At 39.1% G+C, this 15,483-nt stretch overlaps 1 protein-coding gene across 1 annotated transcript in view; it reads right to left on the bottom strand.

Moving 5' to 3' along the window:
- LOC145994472 (dynein axonemal heavy chain 1-like) overlaps positions 1-15,483 on the bottom strand; it is a 1,132,367-nt gene that overhangs the window by 250,162 nt on the left and 866,722 nt on the right. The window contains exon 46 of the mRNA XM_083130607.1: positions 14,447-14,577. Coding sequence (XP_082986733.1) covers positions 14,447-14,577 — 131 coding nt within the window. The remainder of the gene's footprint in view (positions 1-14,446; positions 14,578-15,483) is intronic.

Genomic DNA, 15,483 nt, shown 5'->3' with positions numbered 1-15,483 from the left:
GAATTCGTAAACAGAAGCCCGTATTTTACACACGCCTTGTATCCGGTGGAAAAACTGCACGGACAACCTCACTGATATTGGCAGAATATCATTGACCCGAATTGACCTCACGTCTGAGGAACCCTGCGAGAATTCTTGTAGTATCCTTCTGTCATCAAATTAAGTTTCTTCCAAGAAGTATGGCGATGACGCTAGAAATTGATTGTTGAATCAGAGGCAGAGCAACCTAACGGTAGGGAGGTTTTTAACTTTAAGTATCCCCTGTTATTATTATGCTCGGTTTATCGTTAACATGCCCCAGATCTGCAGGGTGAGGCAAAAGTCCAGCACCACTCTTTTAATTTGAAAATGTCTTGACGGAGGACGATGAAACTTGGGATATGGGTAATGGTGGTGGGGACACACCAGATGTTGTTAGTATGCATCATGGCGGCCATCTTGAAAGCCGAAATCTTTGAATTACCTACAGATTTTCAGATGGGAAGGGGGTCATGTGGTACATTATTTCAGATGTGTGTTTTCTCAGAAATAAGAATATACAGCTATTTTATCCTAACTTTATTTGGTGAGGATATTTTGACGGTTGAAGACCACATTGTCCTACAATGTACTCTATCCGTTGCCCGTTCTGTGCCACACAAAATGCAAAATCGTTTCCGCCTCATGGACACGCAATGACACTGTATGGTCCACAGAGTGATACGCTTGCTGGATCCGGTGCTGGAGATTTTGGAGATAATTGATTTTGTCTTGATAAAGAATGGCTTTAAGATGGTAAAGGTCAAGGTTTGGTTTGAGTTGCTGTTTTAAGTCCACTTTATGCACAGTAAGGCTAATCGGGACTGGAACTACGGTTTAAAGTGGGATCCGAACCACTGTGCCATCTGCCTCCACCGGGTATCGAACCCGGGACCCCTTCATTACGGTAAAGGTCAAGGAGCGTAAGCTCAGGAGAATGGAGTTGCTACTATGTGGGTCCTCTCTGACCAATCCAGTGCCCCGGAAACTGTCCATCCAACCACCACTGTCTGACACACGAAGCGCAATGCGGAGGTGCGCCGTTCTGTTGGAAATAGGCTGGGAATTCGCGTTCTGGGTTCAGCAGTGAAGGTAACACCTTTTCCTGAAGAATGTTCAGATATCTCTCCCCATTCAAGTTTCCATGGATGAAGGCAGGTCCCACAATTCGGGGGTTCCATACCCCACACCACACCATTACCTTTGCCGCACCGACTTCCCTACGGGTATCTTTCTAACATGGGTTGGTATCTGACCAATAATGATGATTCTGTTTATTTACCTCACCGCTCACAAAACATATGGCTTCATTGCTAAACAGAACACTTTTTGGGAACATGGGATCCTCATTGCACCAAGCCAAAGCCGTCTGGAAACTGCACGCGCCTGTCTGGGCCATTCTCAGTTAAGAACTTCTGCATTTGTATTTTGCTGGGTGTCACTTGTATGCAGGGTTGTTAAAGGTCCAGGAATTTTAAATAAGTTCAATTCCGGTCCAGGAGAGAAAATCAGCAAGCGTAAATGGGTTTTAGACAGTAAAGAATCTTCTTATCTGTAACGTATTTCAATTCGGTCCAGGAACCTTTTTTCTGAATCAATATAAATACGGTCCAGGAACCTTTATTCAATGAAACAATACGCAACTTTGACCGAATTTAAATTGTGCGAGAAAAGAGGTTTCGGTCCTGCAGCGGAACCCAATAGAACCCATTAGAATTTATGGATTCCTGCTTTTATATCTGGAACACGCGGAATATTGATCTCCGACTGACTCCCGAAACTGACGCCAAACGCCGGGTACTGCAATTCGAACTCTTCACAACGGATGCCACGATTGCCTTTGGTTTCCTCGTCGGTAGTGGTCCTCGGCCGTACACCATGTTCAATGTCTTGGACGAATCCCGTGTTTTTAAACTTCTGCAACGCACGTAACACTGTGGTATGCGAGATGTCATCTCTCTCTGAATGCTGTGTGTTGAAATCCTCTGCGACGACCCTGGCACTGCGCTTCCCACTTATCACAACAATTTCAATCCGTTATGGGAGGGTTAGAGCCATGTTTTATCACCTGGTACAGTCAACGGCAAAGATAATAGTAGGCAAATTGTCCATCACTATATTCATTACCGTCATACTCCACATCCTGTGTTGTTTTAAGTAATTGAATTCTGTTGATGCAAAGTAGACGTTCTCCTCTGCCTATTGACGTTTTTATTTTAATTCACGATCATGGCATTGTGGAAAACGGACTGAATTAATATCGTGGTGGACAATTCGTTTACCATATCTTTTGGCGTTGAGTGTACGAATAAATAACAACTCCTAACATTATGCCAAATGTGAACTTCAACTGTCAAAATATCCTCACCAAATAAAGTTAGGAGAAAAATAATTGAATATTTTTATTTCTGAGAAAACGCACGCCTTAAATGATGTGCCACATGACCCCCTTCCAATTTAAAAATCAGGAGGTAATTCCTAGATGGCCGCCATGATACATACTAGTACCATCTGGTGCGCCCCCACCACCACTACCAATATCTGAAGTTTCATCGTCCTCCGTCCAGCCATTTACATATGAAAAGAGTGGTGCTGGACTTTTGCCTCAGCCTGTACAGTGTCTCTCAAAAGTTTTAGGACAACGACATTTTAAACTAGGCAACCCAAATTACGTAAGGCGCTGGTGGGTTGCGTGTAGAGTTAGGCTCCATTTCAGGGTTGCCATATGCACAATATATATTTATAAAATACGCGAAACTAATAAAACCCAGTATTATTGTATAAAACTCGAAAAAAATATCAGTATTACATTTGTCGCAATTTTCTGAAAGAAAGAAAATCGATTTTCTAGTAATTCGTCGCTGACGAGTCTACACAAAGGAAAAGAGGAGAGAGGAATCGAAAAGGGACAACAAATGACAGGAGAAAAGAGAGAGCGAAACGGGAAGAGGAAAAGTAAAGGAGGGAAGAAAAGAGATGTGGATAGGATAAGTAATGAGGAGAAAGCAAAAAGATGCGAAGGGGGATGAGGAAAATGGAGCAAAGAGGAGATGAGACGAGAGGAGAAGAGAAAGTTTGAGAGGAGAGGAGGAGACGAGAAGAGGGGAGTTGAGAGTAAAAGAGAGAACATGATAAGAACGAAAAGAAGAGGAGAAGAGTGCAGTGGAGTCGGAAAGCTAAGACAGGAAAGGAGATAAGAGAAGTGGAGAAGAATGGGATGGAGACAAGAGGCGAGAACAGGAGGGAAGGCGATATGACATATAAGCAGAGGAGAAGAAGGGGAGAGAAGAAGGAGGAGAGAAGAGAAAGGAGACGAGAGGAGAGATGAGGTATTTGTCGAAATATCGTCTCAGCCTCAAGAATTGATGCATTGATCAAATATCGATATGAAACCATCAATAATATTTTAAAATTAATTGGAGAATGTATTAGATCGGTGCGAAATGTCTTTTAGCTGAGTTCAGAGCGAGATAAAATCTGCCACGTAAGATGTTTGATTCTACCTGCGATTATACCACTAAAAACATGAATGTAATTTTCATATTTAAAGATTTATCTCCACTTCTCCATTTGTTGAAATGGAGGATTTGTTACTTAACATTTCTCCTCCCACCCCCCCAACGTTAATTCCAAACAGAATCATTCCGTTTCACACTGCTTGGACAATGAACACAATGGAATGATCTAAAACTTACGAAAATTTTCTGCCACCGGAGGGGTTTGAACCTACTACCATCAGCTTGACAATCTACAACGGTAACCACTACCCTACAAACTTTCGTTCTTGAGAATAGCTAGGAGGAGCTGACCAGTGTGAAGCAACTCTCCTCCTACATGTAATTTGCAAAGAATTCTTGTTTGTAACAAAAAAAAAACAACCGAAGGTAGTACGAATCGGCGCAAACATGGAGAATTGCACTTGATGAAAACTTTTCATTCGATATTTGCGAAGGTATCCTTGCATTGAACTGGACTGGCTAAAGTGGTAAAATTAGTATGTCCTAAATTACCACAAATATAAATAGTTATTTCATTAATATGTGTCAATGTCTTTGAAGCAGTACACAATTATCGTTAGAGTATCATCATTCACGTTTATACGTAAAAATATCCCTTTGAACACGTCTATTCATTAATTTTTGTTTAACTTTTTTTAGCAAATTTCAGATGCAGAACAATGTAGTCACTCTACACTGCTATTACAAATAAGGTTACAATGCTCTTGTCTAATAAGATGAGAATTAAAAAAGAAAACAATACGTCGTAAGGAGACTCGAACCTGGGACCGCTAGATGCCCAGTCGAGAACTCTGAGCACTACACCACGCCTTTACATTCAGCTCGAACATTTTTTTTTAAATATTCAGTCACTCCAATATTGTAAATGTCGTTGGATATTCATGTAGTTGAACTTTTACTTTAATTTTGAATTACTTTTCTTGTATTAGCAGGTATCTTAGAGAAAAAAAATTCGAAGTGATGATGAAAAACTAGAATATTGGTAGTTGTGAAAATGTGATTAGGCATTATTAAGGGAAAATATCTAGAGGCTTCTATATTGCAGGACGATGTTGTCTGCAACAGACGAAATGCCTTGCGTACTGACGAAAGTGTAGTGTTCAGAACAGTATTATGAAATGTATTTGCTGTTGCGTAAGGAAACGCAATACAAAGATATTCTACATAATAGTTATAAAGTGCTCATTTCATTTCTCATTCTCAGAACAGTTTTTCCATAAACCAGTATGTTAAGTAGGTTCTAATTTATGTTTGGCCATTTATCATTCTTTATAATTATCATCCCAATTAATCATAAACATACGTATGCCAGTTGATTTTTAATTTCACGAAAAACGAGAAAAGCAACCACTTCTACACATGCTGTGCAGGTAGTTTGAGGATTTGCAGGTTGAAATATAGCTTACATTTTTTATAAAAATTCAAATACTTCGAAGCTTCCGCGATGGGGTAGCTGTAATGTCGCCGCCTTGTGATCAAGGAGTCCCGGATTCGATACCTGTGGAGGCACAATGTGGCCACATTAAACTGTATGTCGAGAGCCGATTAGCCTTACTGTGCATAAAACGTACTTAATGCGTCCTGCAATGTAGATTTTTCTCTAAGATAGCTGCTAATACAAGAAAAGCAATTCAAAATTAAAGTAAAAGCTCAACTACATGAATATCCAACGACATTTACAATATTAGAGTGACTGAATATATAAAAAATGTTGTTCTCGACTGAGCACTTAGCAGTCCCAGGTTCGAGTCTCCTTACGACGTATTGTTTTCTTTTTTAATTCTCATCTTATTAGACAAGAGCATTGTAACCTTATTTGTAATAGCAGTGTAGAGTGACTACATTGTTCTGCATCTGAAATTTGCTAAAAAAAGTTAAACAAAAATTAATGAATAGACGTGTTCAAAGGGATATTTTTACGTATAAACGTGAATGATGATACTCTAACGATAATTGTGTACTGCTTCAAAGACATTGACACATATTAATGAAATAACTATTTATATTTGTGGTAATTTAGGACATACTAATTTTACCACTTTAGCCAGTCCAGTTCAATGCAAGGATACCTTCGCAAATATCGAATGAAAAGTTTTCATCAAGTGCAATTCTCCATGTTTGCGCCGATTCGTACTACCTTCGGTTGTTTTTTTTTTTGTTACAAACAAGAATTCTTTGCAAATTACATGTAGGAGGAGAGTTGCTTCACACTGGTCAGCTCCTCCTAGCTATTCTCAAGAACGAAAGTTTGTAGGGTAGTGGTTACCGTTGTAGATTGTCAAGCTGATGGTAGTAGGTTCAAACCCCTCCGGTGGCAGAAAATTTTCGTAAGTTTTAGATCATTCCATTGTGTTCATTGTCCAAGCAGTGTGAAACGGAATGATTCTGTTTGGAATTAACGTTGGGGGGGTGGGAGGAGAAATGTTAAGTAACAAATCCTCCATTTCAACAAATGGAGAAGTGGAGATAAATCTTTAAATATGAAAATTACATTCATGTTTTTAGTGGTATAATCGCAGGTAGAATCAAACATCTTACGTGGCAGATTTTATCTCGCTCTGAACTCAGCTAAAAGACATTTCGCACCGATCTAATACATTCTCCAATTAATTTTAAAATATTATTGATGGTTTCATATCGATATTTGATCAATGCATCAATTCTTGAGGCTGAGACGATATTTCGACAAATACCTCATCTCTCCTCTCGTCTCCTTTCTCTTCTCTCCTCCTTCTTCTCTCCCCTTCTTCTCCTCTGCTTATATGTCATATCGCCTTCCCTCCTGTTCTCGCCTCTTGTCTCCATCCCATTCTTCTCCACTTCTCTTATCTCCTTTCCTGTCTTAGCTTTCCGACTCCACTGCACTCTTCTCCTCTTCTTTTCGTTCTTATCATGTTCTCTCTTTTACTCTCAACTCCCCTCTTCTCGTCTCCTCCTCTCCTCTCAAACTTTCTCTTCTCCTCTCGTCTCATCTCCTCTTTGCTCCATTTTCCTCATCCCCCTTCGCATCTTTTTGCTTTCTCCTCATTACTTATCCTATCCACATCTCTTTTCTTCCCTCCTTTACTTTTCCTCTTCCCGTTTCGCTCTCTCTTTTCTCCTGTCATTTGTTGTCCCTTTTCGATTCCTCTCTCCTCTTTTTCTTTGTGTAGACTCGTCAGCGACGAATTACTAGAAAATCGATTTTCTTTCTTTCAGAAAATTGCGACAAATGTAATACTGATATTTTTTTCGAGTTTTATACAATAATACTGGGTTTTATTAGTTTCGCGTATTTTATAAATATATATTGTGCATATGGCAACCCTGAAATGGAGCCTAACTCTACACGCAACCCACCAGCGCCTTACGTAATTTGGGTTGCCTAGTTTAAAATGTCGTTGTCCTAAAACTTTTGAGAGACACTGTACAAGAACAATCAGTAATATAGAATTTACACCTTACACCAAGATATTTCACATTGTCTATTCATCTGTTTAATTTGATCACCCATCCTCATCCAGGCAAAAAATACTTTCGTACTATTATTTGGTTTAGTTTCATTCTTGCCTCTTGAGCTAATCGTGACGATGAGGATCAAAAGTTCGCAGCTCGAATATCTGCCTACGATGCGCGTTGCGCTGACCACCACCCTACAGATACAGGAAGTAACTTCAGTAGAATTCTAAAGAGGGATTCATTGGGTAATATCCTCTTTAAGCCTCAGAATATCGTCAAAAATTACTCTACAGGGTGGCTCAATAAGTCACTTAACACCTCCAGTACAAGGCCACTGCGGCATGGAATTTGAAATTGGCGATGACCAATCGTTATCTGGCCAAGGGGGAACCACATTAACGCCAACCACACGGTCGGCCGCCATCTTGAATTCAACTTCAGAATTTTAAATGGGAAGGGGGTCGTGCGACATATCAAAATGGGCTAGAATTTCACGAGAAATGCAATGGTGAAGTTTTTTTCGACGTATCTTTAACCAGTAAAAAGTTATGACTGAATTCTTGTACCAATTTGCTCCTTTTCGAGGTGTTAGAAAAATGCCTTAAAATTTGTTTAGCGCTTCGGTAATGCATCGAGATCAAAGTGACGTCTATGGAAAGACGTTCGCATTCCATTGCACATTATTTTTATCGGATACATCCATGAAGAGCTGTGCATTATGAATGGTTGTCGCGAACAATTTACAGTGTGACGCTTCCATTGAATTAAAAGTCCTTCACAGTGACAAGGCTAATGTTTATGTTCATAAGGAAGTTCATAAACATAATATGTGACCCTTGTCATCTGATAACTAACTTTGGACAAAAACTGGTTCATAACGTTCCCATAAGTGTTCTGGTGTTCTTCCCTATGGAAAAAACTCTGTAAAAAGTACCTTCTTCTATAAGCAAGGATGAAAAAAAACTGTTTATTTAACAAATCCAAGTAGCCCTAAGCATTAAAGGTTCCGTTGATGGAAAATTGACTAACCAATCGTGTTCCACACAGCACGCCACACCATTAACTTACCAACACTAACCATTCAGCTTTGATCTGTCGAAATGGGTTATCAGATAAAAATCATCGAATATTCTGTTTATGAACTTCCTTATGAACATAAACATTAGCCTTGTCACTGTGAAGGACTTTTAATTCAATGGAAGCGTCACACTGTAAATTGTTCGCGACAACCATTCATAATGCACAGCTCTTCATGGATGTATCCGATAAAAATAATGTGCAATGGCATGAGAACATCTCTCCATAGACGTCACTTTGATCTCGATGCATTACCGAAGCGCTAAACAAATTTTAAGGCATTTTTCTAACACCTCGAAAAGGAGCAAATTGGTACAATAATTCAGTCATAATTTTTGACTGGTTAAAGATACGTCGAAAAAAACTTCACCATTGCATTTCTCGTGAAATTCTAGCCCATTTTGATATGTTGCACGACCCCCTTCCCATTTAAAATTCTGAAGTTGAATTCAAGATGGCGGACATCAAGATGGCCGCCGACCGTGTGGTTGGCGTCAATGTGGTTCCTCCTTGGCCTGATAACCATTGGTCATCACCATTTTTATGTTGCGCGCTGCAGTGGCCTTGTACTGGGGGTGTTAAGTGACTTATTGAGCCACTTTGTATACTAAACTACATATGAAATGTCAGTTTACAGGCCTCTTGTGTATACCTTGGGACGAAAAGGGGAAAGCGGGGACAAGTTTGGCAACTCCGAATTGGCTTTCCTTTGTCGGTACGTACTACATCCAAATATCTACGGTTATGGTTTTCCCTCCCGTGGAGTAAACCGAGGATGTTTAAGGGAGGCGAGAAGAGTACATACAAAATTACGAATGCTTAGATAAAAGATTCCTTAATGATTGTTGTGCAAACCAACCCGTTTCAAATCCTACTCCTCCACGAGCTAAGGGGTTTGTGAGGCCTTTCTTGCCGCTAGTGACCTTCACAGATCAGTCCATCTGCGACTGGGATGCAATTAGAGAAGCTGCTTGCAAAATCCCACACGTTCCACACGGAGGAAACGAGTTTACCCAGACCAAGGACCGAAGTTGAATTTGGAAGAGGAGCATAGACAGAAAGCAGGGTCGGAATGATTCGAATGTCAAAGCGAACGGAACACGTGATTTCACTCAAGGCCGTGTATGCCGGGTCGTCTTGTCCAGTGCAAAGAGTTTTCCGCTGGAGAAATACCAGACGAATACACCTCTTCGGAAGACAAGCGAGCGATCGGATGCAAAGCAAACTCTCTCGTCGCAGAGAATGGGTTTGCAAACCAAAGACAGCAGACTCGCAGTGTTGCCAACATAGCTCTTTTGGAGCCAGATCTTCCCATTTTGCACATTCTTAAATTTCGAAATGCTCCAAGAAGCTATTTAGCTCCAAATCTAGCACTTTCAGTATTTTGGTGTCAATAAATTCGTATCCACATTATTTTCTCCATCATATTTAACACCGTTCGTCAGAGCTGCGAACAGAGGATCACATGTTTCCGACGGGTGGCTTGCCCAACTCATTGTTGATCGCAGGTGTGCTCTGACAAAGAGCCTCTGTTGTCAGCCTGACATGGAGTAGAAAGAAAGTTTGAATTACTGTTGTTTTAAGTCCACTTTATGTACTAACTAACTAACTAACTCTCTAGCCTTCTTAAACCCGAAGGTTCATGGCTGCAGCAACACAGGCCTTCCATCTGTTCCTATATTGAGCAAGATCTATATACTCTTTTCCATCCCTACCGATTTCCTTTAGGTCCATCTCAACGTTGTCCCTCCATCTTCGTCTTGGCCTTCCTACAGGTCTCTTACCATCAGGTTTCCCAACAAGAATCCTGTGAACTCCTCTTTCGTCTCCCATTCGTGCCACATGGCCTGCCCACCTAAGTCTTCTTGATTTAATTATTCTAATAATATCTGGACATGAATACAAATTATTTAGTTCTAAATTATGTAACCTTCTCCACTCACCTGTCTCCTCATCCCTTTTAGGTCCAAAGATTTTCCTAAGGATCTTATTATCAAATACTCTCAATTTATGTTCCTCTTTCAATGTAAGGGACCAAGTTTCACACCCATATAATACTACAGGCAAAATTACTGTTTTGTATATTTTAACTTTTAGTTTCTTAGATATTAAACGAGAAGACAAAAGTTTATGAAGAGAGAAGTAACATGCATTTCCTGAATTAAGCCTACTTTTTATTTCCTCTTTAATATAATTTTCATTTGTTAATATTACTCCTAAGTATTTGAATTTGAAAACTGGTTCAAACGAGTTGTTATCAATAATTAGATTTTGATTATTACCTAACACTTGGTTTCAGCATGTAAGCATATATTTAGTTTTCTCTTTGTTAACTTCCAAACCTATCTCTTTAGCAGTTTTGAAAAATATTTTAGCATTATTCTTAATTGTATTTACATCATCCCCTAGTAAGTCTACATCATCTGCATATGCTAACAACTGAGTCACACCATTTAATTTTAGTCCTTCTTTAGTTTCTTTTACCTTCCTAACAGCATATTCTAAGGCAAAATTAAAGAGCAATGGAGAAAATGCATTTCCTTGTTTTAACCCATCATGAATTGTAAATTTGTCAGACACATTAATACCCACACGAATTTTACTTTCTGTTTCACTGGTGCATACTTTTATCATACTAACAAGCTTCTTAGGTATTCCAAACTCTACTAATATATTATATAATTTATCTCTTTTGACCGAATGATATGCTACTTTGAAATCAATGAATAGCTGATGGACATTTGGATTATATTCTATATAATATATATCCGAGTCTTGTTAAAAGAATGTTAGATAATATTTTATATGATGTTGAGAGTAGAGAAATTCCACGGTAATTATTGCAGTTCATTTTATCACCTTTTTTAAACACAGGAACAATTATGGATTCTTTCCACTGTTGAGGGATTTCTTCTTTATTCCATATTAAACAAGTTAATTTATGAATTTGACATATTAATGTTCCACCATATTTAATTAACTCAGCTGGTATTAAATCAATGCCAGGTGCTTTGTTATTCTTTAGCCTTTTAATAGCATCTTTAACTTCAGTCAAGTTAGGTTCTGGAACTAAAGGTTCTGCTGTGTGTACTTCATTTACTTCTGATTTATCTCCTACATGAACATTTAAAAGGTCATTAAAGTAGTTCTTCCATCTATTTAGAATATCGCTTGGGTCAGCTAGAAAATCACCATCTTTATCTTTTATCAAGTTTACTTTAGGTTGCCACCCATTTCTAAATTCATTTACACCTTTATATAAATCTCTGATATTTTTATTTTTGCTGCTTGTTTCAATTTCGTTAATTTTGCTTTTCAAGTAATCTCTTTTTTTACTTCCAAATCTGCGGTTAACTTCTCGCTTTATTCTATTATAATTGCTTAGATTTGTATCATCAGAGTTATTTAACCACCTAAGTCTAGCCTGATTTCTTATTACTATTAGATTATGACATTCAATATCAAACCACTTTATGCACAGACAGACTAATTGGGACTGGACCTACAGTTTAAAGTGGGATCCGAACCACTGTGCAATGTGCCTCCACCGTAGACAGCAAGTGATATGAAGGGCCCTCTGCATTGCCTTTTACCTTTTACATGTTTTAAACTTGAGGAACTAAATCAAAATAAGCGTATGGCATAAACTTATAGTTAATGGTAATAGCACCCCACCAAAAACACTTGGATATCTAAAATTACCCTAGGAGGCAGTTTATCGCGTCTTAAAAAATCTAGTTATATTTAGCCCAATTTAAGGTGCAACTTAGCTCTTTTATGCTCATGGGGTTTGGTAACACTGCGGACTCGCTTCAGTTTCTGCGTTCAGACGTGCCGCTGGACGCAGCAGAGATGGTTGGTTCGTTACCCAACTTTCGGACCTAAACGAAGTTGATGAAAAACCAGCCGTGCATTTGCACAAAAAGAATCCATTGTGCCCAGTACGTTCTCTTTTAACAGAAAAGTTTGCCACACAGGTACTTTGCATTGTCCTCTCCGACAAAGAAGAGAAAACCAATGGCTGGACACACTTGCTCATTGTAAATGAACAAAATCAAATTACTGTTCGAAATTGGACTCATTTTCGAATTGAAATTCGGTACAACAAAAAGGACAGTTCGGTGTTTTCGGAGAACAAGATCTCAAATTTGATTTCGTGGAAACTTTGCACCAAATAAACATTTTTAGTATTCATAAGCATATTCATATTACAAGGTGGAAGATGAGCTTCAAGCATTTAAAGAGTGCATTGCGGTGGATGTTACATGTGCGTTCGCGCAAGATTTTAGTAATCGAGCTGTGCTTCATGATGGTAGGAACTGAAATTAACCAAGTATGACTTAAAATGTAACAAGTGGCCATATTGTATCTGTCTTTATATATATAAAAATGTATGTGTGTGTGGGTGTGTATATTTGTTTGTTCCGGCATAACTCTGGAAAACCTGGAGCGATTTTAACCAAACTTGGTACGCGTATCACTTGCAAGCTGGAAAAAAATACTGTGGGGGTAAGCCCCCCGTGGCAACCTTAGGGGTGGAGTGGGAAGGGGTGACATGTAAAAATAATCGAGAACCACCGATATTAAATTCCGCACAAACGGACATCCCTGACGCTATGCAATCCGCACAACGATAGTGTTTCTCAGGTTGTCTAATATTCAGGCTATGTTGCGAATGGAATCCAAGATTTTCATGACATTCCCAATGCGATTCAACTTTAAGTTCATAACCTATCGGCAGGGGGGTGAGAAATAAAATGCCACAAATGACGTAGATTAGTGTCGAATCCATAGTTTTTGGAGTCGCTAAGCTAATTGGTGACATTCACGATCACATTTAAAATTAGTTACATTATAGTTTACATTAGTTAGAATTCTTTATTTTCCTGTTTAATACAAGATTGGGATAAATAAATACCCGGGCAACGCCGGGTAATCAACTAGTATATTATATATTATAATTGAAAATTATAGCATGATTTCAATATTATGTACTATTTTGATACACCCGCAGTTGGCTCCTGTAACCATGCAACAATAGTTGTTGGCATAGCACACGATTTACACAGCTCACACAGACTTGATATGCAGAGTTTGTGCATTTTAAAGAGAAATAATTGTTACCATGGTGTAAGCAATGACTCTCGTGTAATATACAGGGTGTTCATAAAGTCCCGGTACCATTACAAAAAACATAGCTCGGAAACTACATGCAATAGAACAATGCTGTTGATTGCAAAATGAGCTACAACTCTCCACGTTTATATGTCATACACCTCAATGTGCGCCCCTCTAGTTGCTCTCAGAATATCAAGGCGGTAATCCACTTCTGCCAATACACGCTCTAGCATATCATTGTAACAGTAACTCTTCGAAGAGTGGTAATGGAGAATGGAGAATGTTTTGGCTCTGATGCTTCCTTTACTCACCAGTAAATGGGTGAGTAATTGAGTTGTGGGATTGGGGCTTTATGTACTGTATGTTGGATTTACTGACTAAATATAAATTGTCAATCAGGCTTGAAAATACCCGGAAAATGGTAAGTCGCATATAATTAATATTTTGTTTCCCGATAACCATTGCTCTTTCGTACGGTCCTAAAATGTAATACATGAGAGAAACATCCCATACATCCGGGGCACTGGCTATGGCGACTTCACGCTATGCCAGTGGGTTGAAACACAAATCTCTGCGGTTGGAATTTGACAACGTCAGTTCTTGTATAGTCGACGAGCTAGCTACGTTAACGACCGGCTGGCTTGGAAGTCCACGGAGCGCGCCCACAAGCTGAAACAATCACATTCAATGCAAAGTGTTGCCACACATCTACTCTACGCTACCTTGTCTCTCCGCGCACAACCACCTTCCAACGGTCTCCACATTGAAGTTGCAAAGTACGGCAACAGCGTATCCGCAGTCATGTGACAGACTTCACGTGGAGTAGACGAGCAGAATGTCAGCTGCGCCCATTGGCTGAAGGTTGAGTGTGATTGGACGAAAACAACTCTCCCGCTGTTTATCCCCACCCACGTTTGTGGCGGTGGCTTTCTTTAGTTCTTCGACGTTAACGAAGTAAATGCGTGGACTTTAAACCATTTGGGCTACAGGTGCAAGCAAACGTGCGAGTGGCGCCTCTCAGCTGTGACTGGAAGAACTTCACGCGAACAGTAATTCATAGCAAAGCTGGTTCGCTACCCGAGTTCAATAATACGTTTATCTGTAGTAACACAGTCTTGCCGCTTCTCTTCTGCGTGCCGAGAACAGTTCTTTCACGGCAACCCCCTCCCTCCAAGATGATGGCATGCTTCGCAGCCATAACTTTTCAGTGCCAAGAACCGCTGATGAAATCCTAGGGAAGAAATATTAATCCTATCTACAAAATTCCGTGTACTCACCGTATCTGCAGCGATGATCTTCAGCGTCTTCTCTGTCTCGGCGGCTGCAACCTCCAGCAAAGGCTTCATTTCTTCCAGGTCCTTGCGTAACACGACCACCTCTTCCCCGGTGGCGAACAGCTTATCTAAGCCTGTCGGAAGAAGAGAAAGGCTCGTAGATATGGCTAAAAAAGATGTAAGTTAAACAGCACCGCAGAAATACTTCTACGCGACAGTTTCGTTAAGGTCATTGTGCAGGGTGTTCCAAGACTATACGTACAACCATGGCCGTATGTATAGAGGAATAATGGAAGGGTTTCAAATTTCAGGAGGCTAAGGAGAGTAAACTTTTTATTATACACCGTTAATAATAATCGTAATAACTATTGCTTGATGTAAATGATTATATTTGTAAAAGGGTCGCAGTTTATAATTAATTAATTATTATTTCCTTTTGATTGATTGATTTACTTTATATTACTTCGCTTTTTGTTCCACTTTTTGGCTAACTTTGTGATGAGTGATGATATGCTGAAATTGACTCACAAACATCCATGCCCAGGCCGGGATTCGAACCCGGGACCCCTGGCGTCGTAATATTTCCTTTCAAACAGTTCATTGTGCATATCAATGTGCACCTATTAACAACCACATTACATTACATTATTCATTATGTTTATTACAGGAGCGCATTCACATTTCTATTTTAAACTTTTGAAGAAATCTATCAAAATGTATCTACATTTTCACTTTTTGAGAATACATGCAATTAATTATTGCCAATTTCGACATATCTTTTCCATAACAAATTCTGAAACATGATTAGGTTATGAAAAAATAAGAATATTGTATTTGAAGGATATGTAACCATTCGTTACAAATAAACAATAAATATTTTTTTCAATATTCTTACAAGCAATATAATGAAGTTATTTATTAACTGTCGATTTAATTATGTAATTAATGCAAAATGTTTACTAAAAAATAAAATTTAAGTGCTGTGTTTAGTCTTTTCCACAGGGGTTTAGGAAACGAAACTGAATGAATCGTTCGAGTAT

The sequence above is a fragment of the Lepisma saccharinum genome, chromosome 10 (genome assembly GCF_977018435.1).
Source record: "Lepisma saccharinum chromosome 10, izLepSacc3.1, whole genome shotgun sequence".
Taxonomy (NCBI): Eukaryota; Metazoa; Arthropoda; class Insecta; order Zygentoma; family Lepismatidae; genus Lepisma; species Lepisma saccharinum.
This window is presented reverse-complemented; position numbering and strand designations above follow the sequence as displayed.